The sequence below is a fragment of the Athene noctua genome, chromosome 16 (assembly GCF_965140245.1).
Source record: "Athene noctua chromosome 16, bAthNoc1.hap1.1, whole genome shotgun sequence".
Taxonomy (NCBI): Eukaryota; Metazoa; Chordata; class Aves; order Strigiformes; family Strigidae; genus Athene; species Athene noctua.
Window position 1 is genome coordinate 8023289 of NC_134052.1, and position 24478 is coordinate 8047766.

General features: G+C 49.0%; 1 protein-coding gene across 1 annotated transcript in view; it reads right to left on the reverse strand.

Moving 5' to 3' along the window:
- Window positions 1–1041: 1041 nt before the first annotated feature.
- Window positions 1042–24478, reverse strand: part of B4GALT5 (beta-1,4-galactosyltransferase 5) — a 39376-nt gene continuing 15939 nt past the window's right edge. Inside the window, exons 2-9 of the mRNA XM_074920370.1 lie at window positions 14915–15049; window positions 10447–10560; window positions 9508–9632; window positions 8677–8793; window positions 7637–7824; window positions 7278–7400; window positions 6664–6765; window positions 1042–4124 (exon numbers count right to left, since the gene is read on the reverse strand). Coding sequence (XP_074776471.1) covers window positions 3977–4124; window positions 6664–6765; window positions 7278–7400; window positions 7637–7824; window positions 8677–8793; window positions 9508–9632; window positions 10447–10560; window positions 14915–15049 — 1052 coding nt within the window. The 3' untranslated portion in view covers window positions 1042–3976. The remainder of the gene's footprint in view (window positions 4125–6663; window positions 6766–7277; window positions 7401–7636; window positions 7825–8676; window positions 8794–9507; window positions 9633–10446; window positions 10561–14914; window positions 15050–24478) is intronic.

A 24478-nucleotide genomic window follows, 5' to 3' on the forward strand; every position in this document is an offset into this window, starting at 1 on the left:
TTGAGGAAAGCCTTGCTCTGCGGCTGCTGGTTTGCAGTGGTGGCCGTGCTGGAGCTGTGCTGCAGCTGTGCTGCCATGCTGGACCCTTGCAGGGCCCCTCTCATTGGTACCCTCTTAGCACAGCCCACGAACAAGAGGGTTTACTCCTTTTTGCAGCTGGCCCCGATGAGAGGGTCCCATGCACACACCTGGGACACAGGCTGGGGGCTTCCTTACCTTTCTCATTTTTCTTGTATAGGGGCAACCCCAAATTTTTACACATACATTCATCTCCTCCAGCCCCTTTAGGGCTGACACAGGCAATGAAATCTCCACAACCAGGCTACCCGTGGAGGAACATGGCCATAGGGATCCCCCCAAACTAGGATGAGGGACTCCCACCAGTGCACAGCCAGGAGCGAGACAGGCTCCCACCCTTGCTCCTGCAAGGGGTGGCACGGGCTAGAAGGAGCCTGCCACCCCACAGGCTCCAGCTGAGCACCGTGGGTGGGAGGAAGCTTCCCAGAAGATGGTGAGCTAAATAAAGGCAAGGCCTGGAACAAGCTGGGGCTGCCAGCTATTTATTCTAGCATGCCTGTATGCTGCAGAGCAGGAGAAAGACATTTTAAAGCTGCTCCAAGGAAGCCTGTCTGTCTGCCTGGGTTTGTTGATCAAAAATCTAATTACCAACCCTCCCCACCAACATCTCCAAGCCCTGCATCACCTTCAGCCAATTATCTTCCTAAATGCACCTCCTTCAAAGCAGCCAGCCCTTCTATCAGTACTACACTGAAGCAAGTTGCTTGGAAAAAAAGGCTTTAGCATATACAGAGTAGCAGGAGCTTGGGGAGCATCCCCATCCTGCACTTCATTTACTTCTGCCCAGCCCTAATGAGAAATTTCTAACCAGCTTTTATCACCCAGGTCTCAACGCTCGTCCACTCAAAAACTCTCATTAGCACTTACCCCTCTGGGCTTACAGATCTCACCTCCTAGAAAAAAAAAAAAGCACACACCCCAACCTCCTATTAAAAAAGCAGCCACTGCAATTTTTGTTCTTGAATATGTATTTTTTACTGAAAAAATCATTCATAAATTAACAAATACAAAAATGTACAAACACATGGGTAAATAAATGTAATGACACAAAGGATTGCTTTGCTGAGAAGTGTGTGTGTGTTTTAAAACACTAGTCTTCAGTGCAAAAATGTCCCCCTGGCACCTCTTAAAAACATAACAGTAAGCTCAAAAGCCATGATGATGGAAAGCTACTTTAGAGTTTAAAGCCACTTCTGATGGTGAGCGACCTGAAGTATGTGGCTGTTGCTCAGACGGTACTTCCCTTAGAGAAGCAGAGCTTTACAGGTAACTAAGTGTCAGTAAATAGTTTTGCAAATAAAACCCACATGGCTTATTTAAAAAAAAAGAATTCAGCATCGAACAGGACCTGCCCTCCAGTGGGGCTGACCGATGGTGTCAACATGGAAGGGGCGAATGAGTGGCCTTGTTGAATTTCAGCTGCCAGAATATGTACAAGTTCTCCTTAATACAAGAATTTTTACACCATAACAGCACATGCGCTTGACAGTATGTTTTTAACAGTTACATTTACTATACAGTATTTGACATAGCTGATAAGATTAACAGTGCACATTTTCAGATATTCCACATTTTAAAAAGGGAAAAAAAAATTCAACATGATTAGAACAAAGGAACTATGAAGAGGGATGCTGTTGGGGGGGATGGACCCTTTTGTGCCAACCGTAGAGTGCATTTCTGAGCAGAGGTAACGGCTTTTTGTTCAACACAAGGTGCAATGGGTGTCAGGTACACATCGAAGGCTGAGGATCCCGACTAAGATAGTTTAACACCTACTCACACACACATGCATGATTCCTGGGGTAGTGAACTTGGACTAGTTGAAATACATTCCTTGTTTGAAGCACCATTAAACAAAGACAGATTTCTAGCAAGGTCTCAAGATGAAAGAGAAGGGGGCAGAGCAACGTGGGTTCAGCATCTGAAAGGGTCCATGTGAATTAGAGATCAAGACTCAGAAGCAGAAGTCTTTATTGCTATATGCGCCATAAAAAGCAAATCCTCACCTCTGCCTATAAATAACCAGGTTGAATCCCCTCAGGAAGCAAGTTTAAAGCACATGTAAGTTCGAAGACTTTAAACCTAAGTTACAAACTTATCAGCGCTTTTCAAGGGCAGGCTCGCTGTCCTCTCATACCGGCCGATAAGATCTACACAAGAACTCGTGTTTTCTAAACTAACGTTTTCTGGATACAGGTTAGGAATGCCCTGGGCAGTCACACCCACAACAGATGTGTATGGGGATCATACGTCCACGGAACCAAGAAAACAATGTAAACCATGAGAAGTTAAGGAAACTGAAGGCAAACAATGCAATAAAAAGTAAGTTAAAGTACTTCAGAGGTTAAGTATCCACTGTTGTTATGTATAAATACAAATTAAAAAGCAACCCCCAATGTATTTACTTTTAAGTCAGAGAGGTCCAGTAAAAGTGACTGTGTTGGTGCTGGTCAGTGGGGAGGAGAGCCCGGAGCCCAGCCTGCCCACCGCGAGGAGGAGGGGATGGCAGTGGGAGAAGGGAGGGGGCACTCCAGTTTGGATGGTTGGATGGGGTGTCAGACCAAGCTCTCTGGTTCCCGGTCCTCCTGTTTTCATGAGTTTGATTCATGTGTCCTTCATTTCTCTCGCTCTCACTAACCTGCAACAACCTGCCCCACCAGATGTGCCTGTGAAAGTGCTGCCAGGTGCCGACGGTGATAACCAAGTGCTAACCGAGGTGATAACCTGGCTCTGGCAGCACTTTGGTGTGCTGCTAGATTTACACAATAAATACAAATGAAAACCACCTCCCAAACCGTACCATCACGTTACAGGAGTGAGGGCAGGGCGCTGCCGGTGCGGGGCGGGCTCGGTGTGGTGCGGCCAGCTGCCCCATCCCAAGGAGGGCACGTGGGCAGGAGCTGGGGGCTGCACTTCCCACAGCAGCGTGGAGGCAAGCTCCTGAGCAATCTGCCAAGCTCCCACTTGCCATCAGCAGGACAGAGAGCAACAGGCAAGGGATTTTATTCCCTATGGCTTTTGGATTAATTTGCTCATCACGTTGCAAAAGTGACAGAAAGGGGAATTTTTCCATAAATATTCCCATTTCTTCACTCTCCCTGGAAAAAGCCACCCCAGTGGTTTCTGGAATAGGCGATGACATGGCTGTATTTCTCATCCGCTACACTGGAAAGTTTAGGGCCCTGTCCCACAAACATTTCTGCATATGCACAGCTTAAATCATGCAAGCAGTCTCACTGGCTTAAAAGGGAACACCTTGCACAAGTACAGTGATGCACACACAAGTGTTTACAGAATTCAGGACTAAAATGAGTGACCGTATGTAAACCTCTAGCTTGGATTTGAGCCATAGGAGAAAAATAAAAAGGGGCAATTTACACAGCATATTTACACTTACACTTCTTTAAGAAGCGATCCTGTTGTATGTACTTCAAGCAGGTCATTTAAAAAACCGCACAGACGGAGAAGAACGGTATCAGAAGTCGTTGGATCTCCCACCAGGGCAGTTGCCGACAGAATTGCTCCCGACATTCACTGTCGAGAAGCCAGAGTCCCTCAGCTAGGCCACTTCCCGGAGGAGGAAGCGTGTCTGAGGTGAATCCCAGTGCCAGAAATTGCTGGAGGAGGAATGTGGAGACGAGAGCAGCAGGTCAAACCGTTGTCCCGAAACCCAGAAAGCAAGTGGCGGAAAAAAGAAAGAGATTGCTGAGCTCGCTGCACAAGTATCGGGCTGGACTGATACAGCTAGGGCAATTTGTGCGTGCACCTTCAGCCTTATTCTCCAAAATACTGTGATCCTTCATTAGACAAAGTGTTGCTTGTCCTCAATAACCCTTGGAAAAGAAAGTCTAGCATGGTGCTTTCTTGGTGAAGGGCAGAGCAAAGTTATTTTCTCCTCTTAATATTCGGTCACCAGAGCCAGCTCTGGTGTCAGGTTAACAGTGATGTTCTTATACAAGGCGTCATATGTGATGTTTGGAAAGTAGTTCAAGTTATTGAGGCCATCCAGGGCTTGCCTTTCTTTTGACTTCCTCAGCAAGGCATACCTGTGCAACAAGAACCAGAGGCCACAGTCATTTCCACATATCCCACAAAGCCCTGAAAAGTCCTCCCAATGCTACTAAAACACCCTTAAAACAGCCAGTCCCAGCAGCAGCTACAAAGCAACGGATGTGATCTCTTAAAGATAACAGTCGCATTTTCTATATCAATAAATATCCCAATAAATATTTCAGAAAACTACAGTCTATCAATTAATGTGCCACCAGTGAGCACTCAGCTGTCAAAACAACCTGTAACTCCTGCCAGAAGCCTGTGGGTCCCATTCCCAGGATGGGGGCTAAGCTTGAGGTGTCCTGCTGAGCCCTGACCAGCCAAAACATCCCAGAGAAAACAGCTAGTGGGTGATGTGGTCCTTTCCATTTATAAGAAACTGGACCACAAACAAGAACAGAACTAAATGGTTTTAGTCAGGGATGGGGGATGAGGAAGTAAAACTAGAAGAATGATGGTTTGGGGAAGGAAACTGCAGCTGGTGCACAAAACCAGCCTCAACCAGATTTAGGGGCAGCATGATGTGATATAAGGGCAAAGAGTGGGTAGGAAAAAATAAGATAAGTAGAAACATCTCAGCAGGACAGGTCACTGCCTTCCTGCACTGCAGTGCTGGGGGCCTGGCAGCACCAGGGCCAGTGAGAGCTGGGATGAGACCTGCAGACAGAGAAAGCACCACGGAAGGAATGCACTGCGAGGAAGATGAAGGTGCTGGGTGAGAGTTAAGAGGGAAGTGCCGAAGCTGGTTTCAAAGAGGTCACAGCATCAGGACATGGACAGGACACTTAGTGAGTAGTGTTGGGTCCCCCTGCTCCCTGCCTGGGTGGGAGAAGCAGCAGGGCTTCCAGATGGCCGCAGTTAGTACTTGCCTGGGGGTAAGTGCAGAGCAGAGGGAAGTAGAGATTTCAGAGGCGGGACACAGAGGATAGCTATTGCTAAGCCTCACCTAGGCTGAGGGTCAGGCTCCAGATGCAGCAGAGGAGGCAGGAGCGCTCAGCAGCATGGGCATCAGCCTCACCGGGGCAAACCCCTGCCTTGCCCACCCTCACCACAGATCCCCCCTCCCACAGAACTGGCCCACAGCTCCCGCTGACATTGAACTAGGGCTCCTGGCTGAGGCCAGAGGAGACCAGGAAAGCACTGGGAACAAGAGCCCAATGCCATTGCACTGCCAGCCTTCCACGCTTCAAGGGTTTGACTAAAAATGGCTTTTTAAGCCAAAACCAACTTCTTTTTCAAGAGTGAAATGAGAAAAGCATCTCTTACTGGCTGCATTCTGTCCAACAGAGAAATGAAAACTTGGGCTAAAGATGACATAACCTCAAATGGAAACTGCCCTCAGAAAGTCTTCTGTAAAAAGAGACCAGCAGACAGCTCAGATGGTATCTGCAACATAAATCCTCCCTGCTGCCTCTTCTGCCAGCAGCAGCCAGCAGCCCCTCTGCAAAACAGAGCTTGCGCTGTCCAGCAGCTCATCACCTGAGAGTGTTAACTCCTGCAACCGTTTGTGAAAAAGGTATTTCTCTGGTTTTCTGTTGCACAGTTTTCAGAAGACTCAAATTCCACCAAGATCCCCAGACAAAAGCAGTCAATTCAACCAACTGTTGCACTCTCCAAAACAACCCTAGCTCCTGGACAAAGGGGTCAGAGCCCTCCTGGAGAGCTCCGGGGAGAATTTAGCTTTTTGAGAATAAAGACAAAGTGTTCATGTAGTACTTGTGCTCCTTAGGTACAGGAGACAGTTACTGCTCCTGATGGATGTCTGAAGTCTAACAAGAGAGCAAACCCTGAGTTCAGGGGCTCTATACACCCATTCCAGCTTGTGGCCAAGAGGAAGGAACGGAAGAATGGAGAGGGATGATGTGCTCCATCTCAGCGCTGCAGCGGAAGTGTGCTGGAGCTGCTGCCATCTCCCCATTCACACACACCATCATGGGGTGAAACCAGTGTGAGTGCCACCCTCTGACTCGAACCCCTTACGCTGTCTGCTACCGAAGAACACCAGTGCAGGGGGACACTGCTTCTGCACCAGCAACTGCCATTGTAGAGCAAACCCAGGGCGTTGCTACTGGACTTTGTTAGTGTTCCCAGGGATACCTGATGCTTTAGCAGCCACACCCCAGGAGAGACCCTGATCTCTGCCTTCTGCACGCTGAGCAACACCTCCTTCGACACTGACACCAGACTCTTCTAGAAAAACAGAAGCTTCTCTGACATCTGGCATTAGCCACCCTTTGGGAATATCCCCCTGGAGATACAGGACAGGCCCCCAGCCCACTGTGCTGACAACTCCATCTTTTGGATGGCATCCAAGCAGCCACAGCCACAAAGCAAGGATCCTTTGCTGTAGGGATGCGGGGGTATAAAACATAGGAATGGAGGAATCCAGGCAGTGCTCTGCCTCTATCTCCCTGCAGTTAGTTTCCTTCATGAGTTAAGGTTGTTACTGGCCTCAAACAGCTGCAGGGAGCTTCATACACAGCACAGACTGTTTGTGAAGGGCTTTGGGATTCTTAAAAAAAAATTACTTGCCTTCCTAGGAACTGCACTTCTCCCCGGTGATGGTGGGGAATTGATTTGTATTTCCCTGTGTCTCCTTCTGGTCGAGTCACTGAGTAGCCTGCATACTGCACTCTGCAATAGTAATGGGAGAAATAAAAAAAATTAAATAAAACAAAAAACAACAGTTGCACTTGCTGTGCTGTCAGGGCTTGCCAAGACAGCACAGATAATGCACTTGGGGCTTTTCCTTTCCACCCAGCAGAGAAGCTCTGCAAGCCTCCCCACTCCAGCCTGGGCTCTGGACAAGTCACACAACACTCAGCATCTCAACGTTTCAGCTCAGTCAAGATCAGTTTGAGCTCAGCAGCGTGAGATACTGCACACAGAGCCAATAATTTCCCAACCAGCACTTCTCTGTTTGCTTCCCATCTACTGCCTGCACAGGCTGGAGCAGGTCCCCTTCCCACCGAGCCACGGCAGCCAGGCTGGCTCTTCCCCAGCCCCCAGCCCGGGTGCAGTGGGCACAGCAAGCCCAGCGCCGGCTGCAATGGTGCCAAAGCTCCCCTGCAGCACGTGCAAAGCTTGGCTCACAGAACCACCATCACAAGCAGAGTTCAAGGACGCAGGCTGAGCTGAGCCTGTACCTGTTCCAGAGGTCATCGTCTTCACCACCCCAGCCCCAGAAGGCGTTAGGGAAACCATTGATCTTCTGAAACTGCTGAACAGTCAGGCCACTCACCCCACCAAAGAACTCGTTGTAAGGGAGCCTAAGCAGGAGAGAAGGGGTTAAGGCAGAGCCTGTCAGCACTGCAGCTCTCCCGCCTGCAATGGGGAAAGCCCAAGTTGTGAGGATGCTTTTTTCTATTTCCCTCTCATGTTCACTTTGCACAAAGCCTGAGAAGCAAACCAAGATTCATCTGACACCTTTTAAATAGATTTTACTTTTTTAAAATTTAACACTGGCTGCTTAGCTATTATGGTAGTGAGGACGAACAGTGCTTACAGATACATGTACTTATCCAGCTTGGCTGCAAAGTGCCTCGGCATCTGTCCACACCCATAATAGTTACGGTCATTTTCTGGTATGTGGTCCACATCATGAAAGATGAGACAGTCCCAGTCCAAGTCCTTCATTGCTTCCCGAAAGCCAACATTGAAGAGCATGGCACGGTTAAAGGGTTGGTTTCCAGCCTAGGAGGGAGAGAGTTCCATCTCAAGGGGAGCCCTGTGCAGTTTGTGCTCTGCATGTGCGTTCTCAGTCTTGTCGAGAAAACTGCAGAGGGCAACCAGCTTCCACATCAGTGCCGCAAAAGGAAATGATGTGTTGGAACAGACAGACAAGTGAGATCAACCAAGATTTAAATATTCAATTTACTGTGCAGAAGGCAAAAATAAAGATGCTAAAGTCTTATTACTCAGACACCTGAAAAAAATAAATTTTGATTAATCTTTTTAAGAAAGAGCTAAATATAGAAGTAAATTTACTGGGTGGATGAAGTCAGACAGCTTAAGTGACAGGTTCACATACACATCAAATGAGAGCCTTAAGTTTATTATATTCATAAAAGTCTTCTAGATACTGCCCAGACAAGAAACACATAACTCTGGTCAGGCCATTGCTGTGCCTAGGTGATGCTCCCTCAAACTACTACAGGGATATGCAAAAATAGCACAGTATTATTTAAACTGCAAACACCTGGTTCAAAGATGTCTTTTTTTAAAAAAAATCTCCTCCAATACAGGATTTTAAAAAAAAAAAAAAACAAAACCCAAAACTCTGAATCTCTACTTTATTTCTTAGAAAAATAGTCATTTTTGGGCATACCTCTTAGCTGTGCCACTTTTAGGCAGAATGGGACAACTTACACATTGCAACATGAACCCTAAACCTGTCAAAGGTTAAATGATGTGATCTGGCAGGTAAACTACTTGGGACACAGCACAGATCTACACTTACAGCTTTGGAAGACACTTTTTTTTTTTTAAGCACAGCACATCCGTGCCCCAGCAGCTGCCGCCCCAACCACCCCAGGGCTCACTCACTTGTTCCACAACGTAAAAGGCAAACTGTAAACGTTGCCGCTGCAGCATGGGAATAAGGTGTCTGAAGAGGACGGGAAGATGCTCGTATCGATTGCGGAACGGGATCAGAATAGCCACCTGAAGAAGAGAGGACACAGCTCTTACTGGAACACCCGTGGCCCCTGCTGCCGACTGAACCCCCGGGCTGGGGAGCGGGACTAGCTGCTGTGGTGTTATAGGCAAAGGAGCAGCACTAAACATGGTGTCTCAGCTCTCCCATGTAGTTCTGAGCAGCCTGAAACCCTTCCAACCTCCACAACAACGATTTCTTATTCACTTTTTGGGAAACCGATGCTTTGGGGAAATTCAATGTAACGTTGAGCGGAAGGGAGATCTGCAGCCCACCCCCCCCCCCTCACTGCCCCTGCCCAGCGCTGGGGACAGCAGGAGTGGGTCCCAGCAACTGCCTCCACGCTGCCCTACCTCCTTGTGGGGACAGGAGTCCCCAACACTGTCACCTTGCCTCTCTGGGCCAAATCCTACCCCAGACAGGGCGGCGGGGGGAGTAGGAGGCTCAGCAGCGGGGAAGCAGGCAGGCAAGCTCACTGCCTGACTCTGTAGCAGTCTGTGCAGAAACTCAGAGCTGACTCATGCATCATTAAAGCAGCCCTCGAGTTCAGCGTTTATTCCCTAGGTAACTGCACCCCACACTTCAGAGATCCTTATATTCATTACTCTGGAGCTGCAGCACATATCAGAGACGTTTCCATTAACGACTTCCCACCACCCACCCAGGACTGTCCATCCCCCTGCGCTCAGCAGGGACACGGGGCTGCCCAACTTCCCAGTCACCTTCCAGCGAGGCAGGCAGTCGCTCGGCTTCCAGTGGCCTCCCAGCTTGATGGAGGGGTCTTTTGAGAAGAACTGGTGGATATCCTCCATCGTGATCTCACTCATATTTACATCAATGGGGCCCTCTGTGGAAACAGAAGGGAGAAGCAGAGTAGGGGGTCAGGAACTGCTGTGGTCCTGGGGCAGCTCAGTGCCTGCTCAGAGTAGCACTCTGATGCATTCCTGCCCTCTATCCCCAGCACTGAATGCAGGCAGCCTCTTCTTTTTCCCAAGCACCAACAAAAACAATTAGGGAATGCTGCTGGCATGACTTGTAACACTTCCACCTCCTCAGCAGCTGGGCTCTGCTCAGCCTTTGTGGCTGCTGTTGGATGCAGCTCTCCACCAGACACACACACCAGCTAGGGCAGACCTCTACTCCTCCATACAAGTTTCCAGCAGACATAAAACCCCACACATCAGCAGACAGCTGTTTCCCACTTTGAGTAAACATTTACTCCAGAAGCCCAGTTCCCTGGCTATGGTTCCCTTATCAGGGTCCAGTCTGTCTCCCACATCAGCTCCTGCCCAGCTGTACCCAGTACAGCTCAAGGCTGGGACTGGCAGCACTACCAAGGGGCAAGGGAGCCACCCTGCCACCGCTGCCCCTGGAAAAAGGGCTAGCTGAGCCTCTTCAGCAGCTCCCAGCACACAATCCCTCTTTTATTTGCATTTGCCAAATGATGGGCTCCTGCTTCAGCAGGGAAACATGCCTCCAATGTAGCAGGGATTAATTTGTGTGAGTGGGTAAACAACTCACACAGGAGAGGACCAGGCTGAATAGCACTCCCATTCATCCCCAGGTGCCTGGCAGCGAAAGTACAACACCAGCAAGCCAGGGAGCAGCACGATGTGCCCTCCAAAGCCATGGAGCCATGGGGACATCAGGATGCTACTCACTCATAGAAGGGAGCCTCTCGGGACAGGTGTGGTTGGGGAAGTAGGTAAAGTCTTCAGGAAGAAACGTTGTGGCTTGCAGAAAGGTGTCATTGTGGTTCAGATCAAGAGGATAATCTGGGAAACAGGAAAAAAAAAAGTTTACACTCGAGCTGCAGGTCTTTTTTATTTCCAGCCACCTGCCCATGCCACTGCGAACAGACTCCAGAGCCACCCATGGCTGAGGATGTCCCCAACAGCATGGGGGGGTCCCATGCAGCATGAGCTCTAGACTTGCAACCCAGCTGGGTGCTCACCCCCATCCTGGGGCAGGTGGCTGCAGAAACACCAGCTACCTTAGACAACACTACACCAAAGAAACCTTCACATTTTCTGGTCAGATGAAGAATTTTGAGTGTCACCTTTAGGCATCACAAACAGATGAAAGGAAGGAGGCACGTGGCGCTCAGAAGGAAAAGCTACTTAGCACCTTGTCTCTGAAGGACCATGGCACAGCGAGAGGGGACGTGTTCCTCCAACGGGTCCTTTCCTAACTGGCTCAGAAAGGGAAGTCCCCGGGCAGGTCCCAATGCCTGCAAGGACTGTCAGCACAGCAGCCTGCGCAGGGAATCCTGCCTCGCATCCTCCTCAAAGGATCAATAAAGACTATCACATTACACCAGCCTTTCCTCGGGTTTGCATCATGCAAGAGCAGAGGAGCCCCATGCCCCAGCAGTCACGGCAGTGCCCAGCACAGTCCCTTCCTCCAGCCCCAACCCACCCCCCCTGCCATTCCCCTCCATCCTTTTACCTCCCGGGCAAAACCCCTCCAGCCTGTTACACCTGCAGATGCTTTAAGGAGGTTTTTATATAATCATGAACTTCTGCTTTCTACAGTAAACCCACCAGAGATTTGCGTAAGGCATCTTTAGCCAAGCATGACCTTTATTTTAGGCACTAGAAAAAGTTCCCTGTCTGCAGAAAGGCATCAGCTGCTGCAGGAGGATGCTGCCTCTTCACTTCCTCCGAGCACCAGATGCTTAGTCTGGGGTTGGCCTTTTGATCCCACAGCACCAGCCTTATACCCCAGAGAGGTCCTGGAAAGCAGCTGCTTAGGGCTGAGCCACCCAGTCCCATCAGAGGCAGCCTCCAGACCTACCAGGACAAGAAGGTGTCATCCTCTCCAATCACCTTACCATGCACAGGCATTTCTGCAGCAGCTAGCTCGCAGAAACATGACACAGGGCTGACATTCACCATACTGACTCAAAGCAAGAGCAGCCCTGGTTTCTCATGAGCACAGTACAAACCAGCTGATGTTCAGGCACCCACAGACAAAAGAAGGGCTGGTGTCCCGCCCATCACACCCCAAGAGCTGTCCAAGCAGCTCTGCAACGCCTTGGACACAAGGGTTGCAACAGAACCATCAGCAAACAGTCGATTTACAGTAGGTAGCCAGATTTTTAAGTTATTTTACCGAACCCAGTGTGAAATTCAGATATTTTTTTCTCAACCAGCCACTATAACCTTTCAAATTAAGCATACATTTAGTTTCAAGAACATATTGATAGCAAAAAAAGTTTCACACATTTTGTCCTGAGAGTAATTTAATAAACCCAGAATTACAGCATAGTGAACTGAATGAATTGGTTAAGATTAAAAGTTAAGAACCTAAGTCATATTTAAGGATAGGGACATTTAAGTAATTACATAAGCACAGTATATTCATCATAGCAAAAAGGCTGTATCTAGTAACCACAGTAATGAACTATCATGAAAAAATAATCTAGCGACAATTTAATCTTTTAAAGCAAAGCAGGGAAGGTAGCATTTACCTGCAAGGTCAAAATCTTTCATTTAAATCAACTCAGACAAGTCATTGCTGGCCTGATATTTCAGCTTACTTTATTGTGCTAGTATCTACCATCACGTCATTAGTAGTGTTTATCTGCTCAAATAAGTGGTGCCCAAACTATCTCAGACTCAAGATGGACTTGTAAACGAACTTAAGGGCTTTTCAAGAATGATAGATATTATTTCAGATGCTTGATACTGCTCTAAATATTCATAACCTAATTCCCATTAAACTCCTATCACCAGAACACACTCTCAATACTTAGTCCAGCTGACAATGCATGGTGAAGCTCAACAACCCTTTTTTGCATGAAGGGCTGCCTTTTTTGCTTGCAGAAGCACAGAAGGGACCCCTCTCAGCTCACCGAACAGGAAACCTATTATGACATCTATTAGCAAATGCTGAAATAGATATAAATTACTTCCTCATTTTAATACAAGAGGAAAAAAGCTAAGGGCAAAGAGTAAGTGCAGATGAATGGGGGCAGGCACACTGTGCTTGCAGCAGACCATACTGTGCTTAGCCACCTTGACATTCAGGGTGGGATATTGCATTTTTAAGGAAGCTACCCAGAAATTCAAGTAAAGCCCCAGGTCCCAGGAGAGCACACACACACAAGGCAGCACTGCACAAAGAGCGGCTCCCCCCCAGCCCCTTGCTGGGACCCACATGCTGTGGAGGAGAGGTTGCAGCTCCGAAAGCGTCTTCCTACCTCCCAGCGCTCCCAACACAGCTGGAGAAGGGACCACCAAAGAGGGGCCACCGGTGTTCTACTGCCCAAATTGGTTTGTGATTTGTGCTAGCTCATCCCTCACAGCAGCATCCCTGCCCCTGCTCCGCATGCCTCTCCCAGGAGGAGAGGGGATGCAGGGATGTGACACCCACTGCTGCCTGCATGGTAGGATGGGGGCAGGAGAGCCCGGGAGCTGCTCCCAGCAGCTCTGAGTCGTGACAGGGATGGCCAAGGCCTGTGCTAGGTCCCTCCCTGCAGCCAGAGCAGGTGGGTTTGCTCTCCCAGCCATCACACTACCTGAAGCAGCATGGGGAGGAGGCACTTAACCAGGCAGCATGACCCACTCAGATCCCACTGAGGCACCTGAAAACCAAGATGGGTAGGGAAGCTGCCAATCCTGCTGTTAACATAATCCTTGTGGCCACAGTGCCACATGCCTTCCAGATGTCACTGCCAGCTGTCATGCGTCTGCTTTGGGGAGAAGTTCGCCCAAGGATGGTGCATATTGCTTGTATATGTTCTCGGGGCAGGAAGGGTATCAGCCCACGCCTGCTCAGCTGGGATGGACAAGAAGCCTGAGCAAAGCACGTTATTTCAGTTGTTGCAGTACCATTATCAGTGACACTAATGTGGTAACCATTTCCCTATATGCTGCAGACAGCAGGAGCACACAACAGATTTTTACAGGGCTCAGAACCCCAAGGGCCAGGATTGCAGCAGGACATAGGCTCTCATCACCACAAGCAGCAGCAGTGGAGCTCTAACCCTCCTTCCCTCAAGCAGTCAGCTACTTCCTCACCCTGCGCCTGCCTTACTTGATGTTTCCAGCCTTAAAAATAGCCTGGGCTGGCAGCCCTGGACGTCTTTGGCACAGAGAGGATGTGACCCAGGGTGTCGATCTCTTGCGCAAGTTGATAATTCCCCTCCCGTGCCCATCCCTGGTCAGAGTACAGCTGAACTGGTGGCCACACCACCTACTCCTCAGCAGGCTGGGCAGCAAGGACATGGCTTGTATTTTTTATTAATAAGGAAATAAGCTTGCTTTGTAGTTCATCAGACCCTGCTGATGAACCCTCACAGCGGAGGAGCTGAGCTCCCCGGCACAGCCTGATGCCAACACACCAGTGAGGTGTCAGCAGGGAAGGTACATGCTGGGTGTCACACCGGACCAAAGGCAATGCCTCACTCTGGCTTATACACAGCCATGTGCGTTTATGCTTCACTGTACCATATTTACACCAAAACTTGTAACCCTGTTATCAGCTTTATATTATGGATGATGAACAGCCTGGGAGTGGAAGCCTGCAACTCCACTCCTTGCATTCCGCCCAAAGTTCAATATATTATTTGTGGCAGATCTCCAGCTAAATCATCTCAGTTCACCCTTGCATGGGAAGAGTGAAGCTTGTGAGCACAGGCTCCTCCACGTGCACAGAACCAGGGCTCTGCGCAGGCGTGTGCCTGGGAAGTTTTTTAAAATATGAAACCTGATCCTTGCACTGAATTTGAAAATGTTTACTCTCAGACTGGTTGAAGCTAACAAGTTGAATTCCTGGAAAGCAAAGAGGTTTTTGTCTCAACATCCCATCACTTGAGACCTGTCAAGATTTTCACTCCTTATGCAAGTTACAGCATTTGAATTTGTTTTTTTACATATCTATATTAAAAAAATATAATTTTTACATAGTATATACAGTAATTCTATATATACGATGTATTTTTATGTTATATATAGTATGTATTTATATATATACACACACAAAAATAAAACCAGAAGCAAATTAAAGTTCCCACCCTGCATTTACCAGCATAAATTAATTACTTCAAGCAAGAGTGGTTCAGGTTAACTTGATTTCCAATGAAAATGGAACCTTTGATCAAAATGACAATTATTCAAGAAATACCTGAGTCATTTACACTGCTGTTCCTCTTGGCATAGGCACTGCGGACCACCTGCTCATACACCTGAGCTCCTATTGTTCGCATGTTTTCACGAATCATGATGCCTTGGGCTTGCATCATGAAGAGGTAGGTGTTCACTGCAAGGAATGAAAAAAAAAAACAACCCAAGATTATTTCCATGAGCACCAGCTTTTGTAGGAAAGAGAAACAGGAGTCTTTTGGAACCATTCCCAGCCTTCTGCTAGGTTTCAGCTCCCTCCTGCCAGAAGGATGCCCGGGTCGCACGTGCCTCAGTTGCCCGACAGGAGCTGGGAAGGGCACAGAGTTGGGAAGCGGAGGCGTAGGACATGTTTGGAAACCGGCTGGTTAATAAGGGGAACGTACCCAGCTAGACCTGACAATGCAGACTGTAATGCAGCATTGCAGCTTAAACAAGAGTACCTTTTGCTGCCTAAGTAGGCAGCTTTAATTAGGAAATACCATTATAACAGGAAACTAAGCTGCACGCCTGGAGAAAGGTATTCATTCCTAGACTGCAGCACCAAGGGCTGACACTTGTTTGGCAGAGGTACCTCAATGGGCACAGCAAAAAACATCCCACTGCCAGTCTGAGCCCAGCGGCAATCCATACATCCCAGAGCAGGCAGCATTTTGCAGCACAAGTCCCCTGGGTCCATGGGGCCAGCCCCCCCAGCCAGGTTTCTCTCCCCTGCTCCTTTCCCGCTGACCCTGTGCCCTGGCACCGCTCAGGCTGAGCCTGCTTAGGTTTCAGTTTAAGCTGACACCCGGCACTGGCAGGAACAGGCCCCAAAGCAAACAGCAGCAGGCACAGCCCTGCGTCACCAAAAGCGCCTGTGGGGACAGCAGGACAGCCACCAGCAGGGATGGCAGGATGGCCACCATGCATACCACAGCACCCCTCCCCATCACAGTGCCAGCCACGGCCCCAATGCAGTGAAGTTTTAGGCTGAAGGAAAACAAAAATAATCTTAACTTGAAAACAGGGAGGAAGGGAGATCTAGAAGGTCAGTTCTGCACTAATAATTAAAAAAACAGGTCAAAAGACACTCCAGAAGGGATGAAGAGAGCACTAAGCCAAGGAAACAACAGAGACCCTGCATAGAGGAGGGCAGTAACTAACGAAATGTCACCAGGAAACATCCCACAGGCAGGTCATTTCTACAGCAGCGTATCGCAAGCTGTAATAACCTGAAACCGGCGGCTGCCAGTGCCAGGAAGATACAGTCATCACTGCAGCCACCGGGAGCACAGACTATAGGGGACCCCAGAGGCAGCACTGCTATCAGAGGGCAAGGGTCCCCCCAAACACTGCCCACCAGTACATATGCTGATGCACTGCCCCCCAGGGTGATGAAGCCCCACACCATGTCCAGGTGCTGCCTGTGCCCATTCTGTCTCTGAGCTATGGGGAATTGCTGGGTTTTCAGCAAGAAAGGTGTCGGCTGCATTAAACACTTGGCAACTAAATGGATTGAAATGCAATTTTAAATGCCCATTTCCAGCCCTTCCCTTCCCACGCACGTACCCTTCACACTGGAACCAGCGATGACACCTTAAGCCAGCGGTTACACCAGAAACAAGCAGGAGCTGCCTCAGCCAAAGCTGCACTCAAACCCTCTTTGCTCACCCACCTCTTCTAGGGCCAGCTCTGCAACCCAGAGTAACAGCAGGGTAGGTTAGTGACAGCTACAAAATATTTGTGTGTTCTGGGGCATTTTCTTGGCAAGATATTCCTATTGCAATGACAGTGAGAGGCAACAAGGGCTGCTCCTGCTCAGAAAGATGGGAAATTTGCTCTAGCAGATCCCCAGGGAATATAGCTCAAGGAAAAGCTGGCATTTTGATGTGGCACCACAGGCCAGAAACAAATGTTGCTGAAATTCCCCATGCAAAGCCTCACACTCAGCCCAAAACCTTCATATGCTCACACCTGGACTCATCTCCTGCTTGGAGCTCAGCATGAAACCACATCACCTGTGGGCACCAGCAGTCCAGCCCCAGCATCCCTCCCCATTGCAACCCCAGCTTTGCCAGGCAGCTGCCAACCAGGACTTAGGGACATGGGATCCTGGGGGAAAAGATGTGTTATCGGAAGTGGGCTGTTCATGGCTATTCTGGGTTATTTACAGGTTAGTGGTAAATAAATGAGAGATGCAATCAGGCTGGCATGGCCTTGGGGCCTAGGGCAAGATGCACAGGGCAGCTCTGGACCGACCTTGCCTGGCCAGGCACAGGGCAGGTCTCCCAGATGACCACAACAAGATGTGGAAGTTGGTAACTTCTCCTTCAGCCCACATCCCAGCTCTGTCTTGGTTGCAAAAGCAACATATTAAGGGTTGAGGCTTGGGGCACATTTATAACATCTTGCCCCAGTGACAGCACCCACCCCAAGCTGCAGGCAGAAACACTGCGAGGCTCTACCAAGAGGCAGCACAATCCAACGCATCCAGCAACAGGACAGCATCCTCCAAAGGCAAGCAAGCACAGCAGAGCACAGACTCGTAAGGGAGAGCGGCACTGCGCAGTCTCACCTTGGCCATCAGCAAACAGTGAGGGTTAGAGACTGCCCAGCTCCCTTTCCAAAAAACCTAAAAGGCTAATCAAGAGCCAGGGCACAGCTCCTTGCCTCTGCACAGAGCAAAAGGTAGCTGAAGCCACTCAAGTTGATGGTTATCAGGACCAGGCTGTTGATAAGTGGGGGCAGCAAGCTTGTACCTTCCAGCTTGCATAGAGTCTGAGTCAGTGGCGAGGCATAACTCACTGATGCTGAACAAGTAATTTAGCTTTCTACTTCATTATGCCTTCTACTTGCTGGATAAAGCAGAACCAGGTTTGGTGAAGCATGAAAGAAGAGGAGGCAAATCAGCATCCAACCCCTGCTTAATTTAAGGAAGAGGGAGGTTTGCCGGGCACAGTGAAAGCGCCGTTTGTTCCCTGCTCCCTCGGCGGGCAGACGGAGCAGGACCTCACCACAGCCACATGACACAGCTTGCTGGGTCGGACTCGCACGGAGCTGCAGTGGGAATCCTGAACAGACTGTCACGGCAGCCACCATCCCAGGGGAGCACGAGCACAAACAACACCAGCTTTGTTCAAGGCAGTAGCTGCCTTTTCACATATTAACCCCTTTACTCAAGCAATTAAGAAGATACCTGGCCAAGAATCAGCTGTGCTAGCAGGGCATCATGCACTCAACACCAGGAACCCCCATGACCATATTGACCTTAGCCCAGGGACAAGAGCCCCTTCTCCTGACGCCAAAACAAAGCACAACCATGAGATAAGCTCTGCCACTATGCACTTTTTAAACCCCATGCTTACCCAAAACATGCAATTCATGCAAGCCAGAAACCAGATTTAAAACATGTTATTTAAAAACATTTCAGTCCCCATACCCATGCAGCCCATGGGGTCACTGGGGTCCAGACCTAAATTTGGGCATCACTGCACCAAACTCAAGCCTCGCTCCTCAGTTTCCTTCTAATGAGAAGCTGGCCATGTTTTAAATTTATTAAGTCTGACCTGGCTGACCCTACAGAGCCCAGGGCCACTGTACCTGAGAGGCAGCATTTCCCGGAGCCATAGTGCCAGAGCCAGCACCAACGGAGGAAGGAGATGCTGAGCATCCCCACCACTGCCCTCTGCCAGGGGAGGAATGAGCACACAGGCACGCTCACAGCATGCTCGGCCTGAAACAGGGTTCAGCCAGAAAGCAATTCTCTGTGTTGCAAGATATTGTTAATCTAATCACATAGGATGATCTTGAAAATTACATTGGCCTTCTGCCTTTATTCCATTTGAGCACGCAGCACTTCAGACCACATACACGGAGTGATAACAGCCCAGCTACAGGCACTAAGCAGCAGGACAAGAACAGGAGGGGGATTTTTGCTGCTGTTGGGGAAGGGCAGGTGGGAAGATGCCCCTTTTCCAACAAATTTCCAACAGACCCTCACTACCCACACAGAAAGTGAGCAAAATTTAAGAATCCATTTACCCAAATGACTGCCTTAAGATTATTCTTGTTATTTCATTAAAGGACAACTGAACCCTGCTGGGCTTTAAACATGTGGAAACCATGATATCAGACCTACAGCTTGCCACCAAGTGAAGCAAAGGCACATGGCTGCACCCCAGGGGCAGTGCATCACTCGGGATGCTGCACCCCAACATCCCTGCTCACAAGCAACAGGGAGGACAAGTGCTTGTCCAAGCCAGGAGTGGATGCAATGACTTCAACCAGGGAGGTAAAGTTCAATTATATAAATGAGCACTGAAGGCTTCCTGTAATCATTTTTCTGTTGGTATTTTCAGAGCACTTCTAATCAAGAAACAGCTGACTCTCTCACAGAAAATTAATTTCATCGTGATGATACGTATTAGAAGAGGCAGCAGGGTAATTTGCAGCTTGGGAGTTGATTCGGAAAAGGTCTGAGTGTGATCCATGCCAGCTACCAACACAGGAAGGGGACTGACCTGACACATCTTGCTCCTGACCCCAACACGCTTCTGTCGCCTGCGGAAAGGACCTTCCTCCAGCATCCTCCAGCACAGGGAACAGCATGGTATCCCAATCTCCATGTCAGGAGAGACAGCTGCCGGAGCTGGGCTCAGGAAGAGGGGCCAGGCAGTTCACAGCAGCCCTGCATGCCCGCAGCAGTATCAGCGCCCAGCACGGTGGTCAGGCTTTCCTGAGGAAGGAGTGGGTCTTCCTCTGCTTTGAGATTTAGGGGTTTTTTGTCACATTCAGCATTTTTCCCTGTTCATTAGTCATCAGCACTGCAGAAGTGCAGAGAGGCTGTTTGAGTTTATCATGGTCTCACTGCAACATGCAGCTTTCTCCTGCCAGCACTCGGGGCTCTGGAGGAGCTGGACCCCATCTTGGCAAGGGCAGCTGCCGCGAGCCCCTGCCCTGCCCCGGGAACACACATCTCAACCAACAGTCATAAATCCATGTACAACCAGGGAAACTGCCACTGAACAAACTGCTTTGCAGACGTTCGGATCAGGTATGAAGCACCCAGCAGAGCTTGAGGGATGCCTGCGCGTGGGAGATGCAACAGAGACTCTGCCAGGGGTGATGGTCCTGCAGGCAGCAGGGATGGGTGCTCAGGTCACCCCAGCACCCTGCCAGAGCTGGGAGATCCTGCCCCCTGCAAACACCTCCTGCAGGCCCAGAGACAGAGAAACCAGCAGAGTCATGTCTACCTTAAGCCTTTTGTTAAGCTCTCCCAGCAGATCCCCAGCATCAATTCAGCTCCATTAGAATTAGCAATACAAAGGGGTTTAATCAAACTAAGCCTCCAAGGAAGAGATAGACAGTTACAATAGTCTTAACTCATAAACAACCTCACTAGGAAATTTAGCAGCATCCCATTGCTAATACACCATGAGACCGCTGTGTCTATTAGCCTTCCAGTGGCACTGTATTCCCCAGACGTACAGAGTACCAGAACAATTAAATACGAGGTTCCTATTAGTTTTAGAGAATTTAATATTAATGCCATGACTGTTACTTAGCCCTTCGCCTATAAATAGCACAGGAAGGAATAATTTGATATGTTAAGTGGTCTAAGAATTAACAGTGCAGCAGCAGCACTGAGCTGGTAATTACAAACCACCCATCCCCAAAATTGGCAAGTTTGCAGCCTGCACGTGCATGAAGCAAGTGGGGAAGACGGACGACTGCAGCGATGCGCGACCAAAACCTGAATATGGGGAATTTGCATCTGAACTGTCTTAGAGAAAAATAACCCTGGGAAGACAAGGGAGAAGAAAATGGAGATTATTCCAGTAGTCCCTAAATTTTTTAAAATACCATTTAAGATGGTAACTTTCAGTTGCAATCCCACAGCTGGCTGAGCTGATACTTGTGCAACTCACTTTGAAGAATACCACACTAATTTTAGGACAGCAAGAGGAGCACGACATACTCTGCACACATGGAAAAACTTGGAAGGTCAAGGGAACTCATAAAGCATTTGCAGCACCAAAGCACCCATGGAAGGAGCCCTGCACCTTGGCAGCAGCCAGGGCTGATGGTGGGACTGAGCTCCAGGTCACCCAGGCACAGTCCCAGCCCCCAGGGCAGCCCAGCACCGCCATGCATGGCACTGAGCTCCCCAGCACCGCTATGGACCGTACCCAGGTGATGCTGCAGGTGGAGAAACCAGAGGACACAGTTTACCCGTGCACCAGGGCAGTAATGGTGAGGATGGTTGTAAGAGCACACAGGGCTCTGCAAATCCCAAAAGCAGCTCAACTCCCGGGCTCCCCTGCAATCCCTCTTTGCGAAGAAGGGCATAGCGACATGTGCAGGCTAGAGCACAGAGCATAACAAGCATTTGCCCAAGTTAAATATTACCCTTCCTAGCGAGATTTGGACTCTCCTACTTTAATTGCAGTTCAGGAGATGCAATTGCACACGACAGCATCTCCTGTTTATTTTCCATCCCTCCTCTGCGGCGATGGGCAACTCTCCCCATCTACAGCCAGCCTGTCCTCCCCATCTTGCTTCCCTTCGCCAGGGTCAGCGCAAATGCTTCCAAGGAGAAAAAGAGCATCAGCTGCCAGCAGATTTCTCCGCACACAGAGCATAAAAACACAGCACTCACTGGGCACTTGTGGGCACCGCACAGTTAAATGCACAATAAAAGGCTCTTCAGCAGGCGGAGTGAAATGGTTGCTAACCTCTCCGGCTGGCAGCACTGGCAGGCTGCTGTTGGCTACCGACAGCAAACATTTACAGTTCAGCATTTGTTCCTTAGGTTCATTAGGAGACAAAGTGGTGGAAATTCCTGCGTCCTGGACACCATCTCGATGCAGCAGGAATCCTGACGCCTGAGCCCGATGCTCACGTAGGATCAAGATGAGGAAACAGAGGGAGAGCTTTGGTTAAAAAAAAAAAAAAGTATTAAGTGAACACTTGGGCAAGCAAGGCAAAGGAAGAGCAGGCAGATGCTTCCCAGGGCTGCCCCTGAAGCAGGAGGCCACAGAAGGACATAGGTGGCTCAGGACAACTCCTTGTCTCCCGGGTCATGGGAATCAAAGGACAGAAAGGAAATCCTCAGCCTTAGGACATGCAGGAAAAAGGGGATGTGGGATGGTTCTGTCCAGGAAATGCATTCAATAGGGAGCTTTCATGGGGCTGTCCTTCACCACTTGAAGCAATCTAGAATACTGCCAGACCATGGCAGAGAATAGAAGACAGGCTGGATTTGGATTTTAAATTTATATATACATCATAAACCATTTAAATAGATTTTGAAATCACTGACTTGTTAGTCTTCCAAATTAGGAGATTAACTAACTATACCTATCGGAGAGTATAAAATTGTCAAGATAAAAACAACCTAACGAAGTTACGGATTTACTGAATCAGTTCACACAGTACAAACTGCACAGTCTGAAGTTTTAACACCCTGACTTTGATAGAGGAAAAGAGAATTGGACTGTTGTTTAGGATACTCCCCCAAACCAGACAGAGACCTGATTTTTCAAGCATGCTTTACAAGTTCAGCATGGCTGAACAAAAAGGTTTATCACATGTACAGCCTCATGTTTGCTGCAACCGAGCTGTTCCAAAGCCGGGGGTCTGAGATGTTGTTTCTGGTCACTGGTTTGCCTCTTAGACCAGGCTAGACCATCCCAGTTAACACGCGTGAAACAATATGCCCTTCCAGCTGTCATGCTTAAATGCAGGCACAGGATCTGTGGTTACAGCATTCATTCTTTGCTCCATTCAGCAAGACCCACGGCACAATGTCCACTGCCATTTATGGCTAAAGCATAGTCCAGTTCCTATTTACACCATCTTCGTCTCTCAGAAAAAAGATTTACAAGGAAAGTCCTGCTCCCTGTCTTGTTTGCCCTTGACGTACGCATCCCAGCAGACCCGCTTCTTGCTACTGGAAGCACAAAACCCAAGGTAGAGATTTCTGCCCCAGCCGTGTGCTTGCCTAGGCCAAGCCACTGGCTGCTTCGTGTTCCCGATCTTGGCAGGGCAGGGTGCGCCAGTGGGGACACATCACAAACCACCCCACGGGAGGTGCAAGGCAGGTCACAGAGTGAGCACAACCCTCAGCCCATACTAAGGCACGTACTGTGGCGACCCCCAAGCACCATGATGACTGCTCTCACCAGCCTGCAGTGTCCACCACTGGAAGTCACAGTTTCCATCTTACTGGACACTGGGTGTTTCGACTCCTCGCTGGGGCTAAAAAGCCCAGAGCCAGAAGCACACAGAGTAATATTGTGGTCAGTACCTGCTAGTGAAAATAAAGTATGCTGCAATTGCTTCTGCCCTGAAAGTATAAAGGCTGCTTTGCAGCGAGCATGATTTGCACTGTGGAGATTGCATCTAAGGAGCAGTCCCTCTGTAGCAACACCCCAAGACTGTCCCTGTAGTGGTCTCTTTTCCATACATTGCCAGGTCCTGGGAAACCAGCTGTTTCAGCAGCCAGAGAAGGAGCACTCACTGCCACAGCCCCACCTCCACACTACGCATCAGCCCGGCTCGTCCGCTGGAGAGCCTGTCAGCCCTTTCAACTCCTAAAAAAAATTCTCCAAGCTGAAATTCTGTAATCACGTGGGATTATTGTTGTCAGAGATTTTAAAAGGCAGCAGCCTGGAGCTCTCTGCCAAGGCTACTTTCACCATACAGTGCCATTAAGATCCACAGGAGCTTGGCCTTCACAGTCAGATTACAGAGTTGTTCTTGTCTGCAATAATTAAAGACTGCACTGCAAACAGTCAGTACAGCTGTTGTGTTTTTACAGAAAAAAAAAAAAAGCTATCAGAGAGAGGATACAACTTTGCAGTTCCAACATACAGACCACTATGGGACTTCGTTAGAACTCTGATGTCCTAAGATATTTATTAGCCTTGTTGTGAGCTATGTAGCCTTGAAATACTTAACAGTTTTTATATGGTTTTCTTCCGCCTGACAAGCAAACTGGTAATACAGCTGCTGTAAATACATTAACCAATTCCATTATCAGAGTAGGGAATGACTTCATTGGAAATAATTCATCCCTCTATCTATGAACTTATTTAGCACTTAACTAAGAGACTACACATCAAATCACAGCCTGCATGATACCTTCCTGTGCGTCAGCAGGAAAGCAATTGCATGAGAGCCTGTTTGGGATGCCTTGAACAGGGGAAAATGGAAGAACCCTCCACTCCATCACCCCACGCCTCAGACCTCTGCCGTGCACTTTAGGACCAGACACTGGGGCTCGGCACATGCCAGACCCCTCTCTTGGGAGAGCAGGGCAGGGATGTACCATGCCCTGTGGCTTCCCCCCAGGATCACCCTCCTCTCCCTCCCTCTGCTGACTCGTCCCTCCTGTCCAGTAAATGTTTGCCATGGCTAACAGCACTGCCATCCTGGTGCCAGGCATAAGAAAACCCTAAACCTTATCATGGGAAGCAGGGAATAAAGTGCCCTGGCATCAGAAACCAGATTCACACCGCCCTTTACCACAAGCACCCCACTTGCAGAATTGCGCCTAACGCACTACCATTAAGTTACATATTAATCC